Source organism: Macadamia integrifolia, chromosome 6 (genome assembly GCF_013358625.1).
Source record: "Macadamia integrifolia cultivar HAES 741 chromosome 6, SCU_Mint_v3, whole genome shotgun sequence".
NCBI lineage: Eukaryota > Viridiplantae > Streptophyta > Magnoliopsida > Proteales > Proteaceae > Macadamia > Macadamia integrifolia.
Genome location: NC_056562.1, coordinates 35,166,861 through 35,171,953, shown reverse-complemented (window position 1 = coordinate 35,171,953; position 5,093 = coordinate 35,166,861). Strand labels below are relative to the sequence as shown.

General features: G+C 38.8%; 1 protein-coding gene across 4 annotated transcripts in view; it reads left to right on the top strand.

Annotated features, from left to right (window-relative positions):
* LOC122081800 (glycine-rich RNA-binding protein RZ1C) overlaps positions 1-4,798 on the top strand; it is a 5,522-nt gene extending 724 nt beyond the window's left edge. For 3 of the 4 annotated variants that reach the window (XM_042649093.1, XM_042649095.1, XM_042649094.1), the window contains exon 3: positions 3,830-4,798. In XM_042649093.1, coding sequence (XP_042505027.1) covers positions 3,830-4,570 — 741 coding nt within the window. In that variant the 3' untranslated portion in view covers positions 4,571-4,798. Of the gene's footprint in view, positions 1-887; positions 3,157-3,829 lie in introns of all 4 variants that reach the window. The other variant, XM_042649096.1, reaches the window with a different exon arrangement.
* Positions 4,799-5,093: the final 295 nt, after the last annotated feature.

Below are 5,093 nucleotides of genomic sequence, written 5' to 3'. Positions count from 1 at the left end.
TTTTGATGTTAAACTAATGACCTTAATTTAATGATATTTGGCATTTGGGTCAATGTAAAATGATTAAGGCAGCAATTTGTAAAAGAAACTGAAAGGAGATAGAGCCTATATAAGGATAATCCTACCAACCTTAAACATATTTGTTTATGGTAATAATTATTTATTTATTTATTTTTGGTTATTTGACGCAAATTAAAAATAATGACATGGGAAAGGACTTGTATCAAAACATTAAGATGTCTGCGTGATGTGGTAGTGGTACTCAAACTTTGAAATATGAACATGACTCAATGAGTTGGAATGACCTTTCTATTCTGTCTATTGGTTGGCCAAGAAGGTATGGTTTTCACAGACTTATTAAACTGTCATATTAGAAACCTGCTATTCCTGTGCCGAACATATTTGGATCGATGCACCCTAGTAAGCATATGAGGAATCAAATACTTGGGGTAATGTTATGCAGTTTTGCTACAAGATAATGAAATATCATTCATGTGAATATGCCCTATCCATCTTCAAACATCTTATTGTTATGTTTTTTCAATGCCATGCTATTTTAGAGGCCTGTGCACAAGTTTTGTGGCTGGAAAGTTGTCATTGCCGAAAGTAATATATATGAATATGGAAAAGCACGTGACCAAATAGAAAATTTGAAAAAATGTTGATGTTGAGCTGCTTATCATTTATTTGTATCTCCCCATCATTTATACATGCATAAGTTATTTGGTTTTACATCTTTTGACTTTTTAACTTTTTGTCATAAGTCTTCTTGGTTTGTTATAGTTATCTTTTTTCCCTTTTTCTTTTGACATCCATCATATTAATTACACTTCTTGTTTTTGTTTGTCTTTTTGGAATTCTGGTTATGATCTCTTGAGATTCCTTAGATGGATTGTGTGAGAAATATTTGATCAGTTGGATTGCATCGAGTTGAGAAGCTCGATCATTTGTGTGATGCAAATTATGCGGATATTTCTTTTTTGAGATTCACAAGACGGGAAGTATCAGCTTCAACAGATGATAGCTAGTTTATGTTTAGCATTGAGTTCATTGGATGCAACAACGGTTAGATGCTTGTTTCTGACATGGTTGAAGTATTGTCGGAAGAATTCTTATTTATGAAATGAGCTTTGGTTTGCAATGTATAGGAGGAATTCAATCATATGAACTTGAATCTAATTCAATGCTTTCGGACAAGTTGATCAACTTTCCATAATGATGTAGCAAATGTTGAGAAGATGCAAGCTATTTTAAACACTGTCTTAGCACGTGATAGGCCGCCGTCTGGACCCAACAATGAGGGAATTGCAAAGTATAAATTGAAGAAACCATTTAAACATATCTGTTGTGGCAATGTCATTTAGCTGTATTTTGTTCACTTTTCAGACTTGTGAGGAAAGTCCTTTTTCTCAAGTAGAATGCCAATTACATGTTAGTTTCGACATCCCACTGAAACGCAGCAATGAGATGGTTTTGTTGAGATGAACAAAATCTGCAGCTGGATGATATGCCATTTTTTGTGGACACTGTGTATAATGTTCCATTTCCACAGTTCAGGGCGGCTGTATTAGTGGTTGAGAATTGAATTTGATTCTCTATCATTTATGGAGTCTTCTCAAAGAAATTTAATTAATTATGACATGTTGATTTGAACTGTAGAGAGCATATGCCTGATGCCTGATGCCTGATGGCCTGATGCCTGATGCTTGATAAACCTGTTAACTGAGCTTACCTGGAAAGTTCCATTTTGAAAACTTTGTTTTCTTTGAGAAATGTCACCTTTGTTGGCCCAATACCCAAAGTTGTTGGGATGTTCAGATACTGAATACAAAAGGATGCAAGTCTGTCTGAAGCAGTGGCTTTTTGTCTTTTTTCTTTTAATGATTATCGATGGCAACTGTTTCTTTCTGCAATTTCTTTCTGCCATTGACGGCTTACTTCGTGGCAACAGCTACAGTTCCTGCTTTTCTGTCCCCTTACAAGCAATCTGGTTTGTTATGTACTTTGTACTAGATTGAACTTTTGTAGGGGGGTTCTGGAACTACGAAGCTAATATTGCTCAATGTCTGCACTGAGTCTGATCGGGAATGATTGGTTATTGCTGCCAGAAGTAGCATGGTTACAATGATATCAGTCCAGCCTCTGTTTTACTTGGCAATAAATTGTACTATGATAATTCCAGATCACTTTACCAAGCGTCCTTCCTTATTGCTGGTGGAGCATATCTTATGTTGCTTCATGCTGTTTGCTAGTATGCTGATTGAACAATTTCAGCAATGAACCTGAGTTTTGTTCCTAGTTTTTGTTGTCGACAGATGGGAGAGTTTGACAGATAACCTTTTATGAATCAATTTAGGTAAGAAGAGGTTTAATTTAAGATGATATAATTAAGTAGGGCTGTTGTTTGAAGAGGAAGAGAACCAGAAACAGATTCTTTGGCTCCAGTAAATCTGTAAGATGGTGTATATGTTGGAATAGTGATTAAAATATTGTGGTGGCAAAGGTTCATCATGGGACTTTTGTGAATGGATTCTTTTGTCACTCCCAATATTGAAAGAATCCTGCAAATTTTCTGTCTTTAAGGCTTGGGTGATCCACATGATGGCACCATTGGTTGAAACAGTCGCCATAAAGTCAGTGTTGAGGCTTAGTATGGTGGTTTTTTCTGCATTGATATCATGGATTTGAGAGATTAGAAATCCAATTTCAGGAGTGCTTGCCAGTCAGGTTTATTAGTTGGAGGGAAGTAATTTGGTTATACACGTGCAATAATGTCTAATTGATCTCTTGTTCTGCGGCTGATTCTTCAAAATTCTATCATTCTGGTCCGTATGATCATGTTGCGTGGGACAATTGGATCTCATGGGAACAGTTGTCCATGTCTTACTGCATTACAGCCGTAGTGGGAGAGGAAAGGGTTGCAACAGAGTCGCATTGATGAAAGTAGTTCTGATTTTGGTTTGTAGATCAGATTAACTGGCAATTTGAATATTGTTGGAGAGATGAAATACATTTGAGTGTTCGGTGCTGTGTGACCCTTTTGTTTTTATTACATTGGAGTTCATATACATGAATTCATTGGAGAGTTGAGATCAAAGTTTTATGTATCATGGTGGAAGACAGACCTTTTCAGTTTTGCAGATCCAGCTATTTTGAGTAAGAACTCTTGCTAAATATCAAACAAGTTGCATGCATTTTGTTGTTCTACAAAGTTATCCTTAATATGCATTTCCCCTACTATTTGGTGCAAATATTTGTGTAGGTTTTTTGTTTGGTTTTTAATTATTGGTCCATCTACAGAATGAGAAAGGAATTATTGTTATTTAGCTTATTTTTCATCTTTCAAACCCAGGCCCAAAGCTGGGGCTTGATCTCATATGAATATTTAGTTATTTATTTATTTATTTTAAGCATGCCCTAGCTCTTTTAGCTCCTTACAACTGAATCTGATCACTCCTTACTGGAGCATCTCAAGGCCTCCATTGAATTGTCTAGACTGATTGTTAATTTTGGCTATGATTTGCCACATCCCTGCTGACTTTAGGTAAGTATCAGAATTGCCTCATCCATATTAGCTTAGCAGTATAGGTTGGGATCCTCAAATCTTTTGCATGTAACTCTAGGGTCTGCAATGACTGTATGCTTTTTAGCATACAATTGTTGACCAGACAAAAATTTTTAGCTTGGAGATGAGGGAATGGAATCAGCTGATCTTGGATTATTCAACGTAATTTTTGGTTTTGGAAAATGGTTTCTTGTAGGACTGCTATTTAGTATACAAGCTTTACCGTTGCTTTCTGTTAGTTTCTTAGTATGTGGTGTTTTGTAGATCATGTTGGAAAGAGATACAGGGCGTCCTCGTGGATTTGGATTTGTGACCTTTTCAGATCATCGGGCGATGGAAGATGCAATCAGAGAGATGCATGGAAGTGAGCTTGGAGGTCGTGCCATTTCAGTGAACAAGGCCCAGCCCAAGATGGCCAGTGATGATACTGGGTATGGCTATGGTGGAGGCTACTCATCTGGCAGCAGGAGCAGTTACGGGGGTGGAGATAGAGGTGGAGATAGGGGTGGAGGACGATCTGACTGCTTCAAGTGTGGGCGCCCAGGGCATTGGGCACGGGATTGTCCTGCAGCTGCTGCTGGTGGTGGTGGCGGCGGCCGATTCTCTTCACGTTCTAAGTTTGGTGGTGGCCGTGGGGATCGCTTTGGAGGAGATCGTTTTGGTGATCGCTACATGGATGATCGCTATGATGGTGGACGCTATGGAGACAGGGGACGCTTTGACAGCAAAGACAGATACGGGGGACGTGATCGCTATGCCAGTGACAGGTACCCTTCTGGTGGGGATCGCTTTGCTGGTGATCAGTATGGGGGTTCAGACCGATTCCCACATAATGGATATGGGAAAGACAGGAGTTTTGATAGGGATGGTGGCCCAAGGGGAGGTAGTGACAGGTATGGAAGCGGAGGCCCGGCAAGGTTTTCTGGAGGAGGCTACCGGGAAAGGTCAGGTCCATATGACCGGCCTGCCCGTGGAGGGCGGCCATCTTCCTATGAACGCTACTGAGGTGGTGTTGCATTTGTTGGAGACTATTTAAATGCCTGTATCTATGTTGGTGACTCTTTCATTTCAGATGGGATGCAACCCCCTGCACCCCCTTCCCTTTTTTTTTTTCTGCCCTTTTCTTTGCCATCTTTTTAGTTCCTCAGGTTTTAATATTAGAATCTAGTTACTTGAACAGGATTCATGAAGTTTAATGCATATTTGAGGAGTGCATGTTGTTTCTCATCTAAAGTGGAGCATCACTTGAAAATAATCTCTCATGTATCCCTGTTGTGACATCTTTACTTGTAGATCTGACTGAAGTTATCATCGGTAAAGGAATAGGAATCAATTATTCCATTTGCCATTGGATGATGTTGGTCAAGAAATTTGATGCGACTTCTTACCATTCCTCAAAAGAGCAATGGCCCGTCTCTTCAAATATTGATCAAAATTTACTTGTTTATTTTGTGACTGGTTTAAGGCTCTTTGGTTGAATTTGGGCACATGATTTATTGGTGTTTTGTATTGCAGTGACATTTTTATG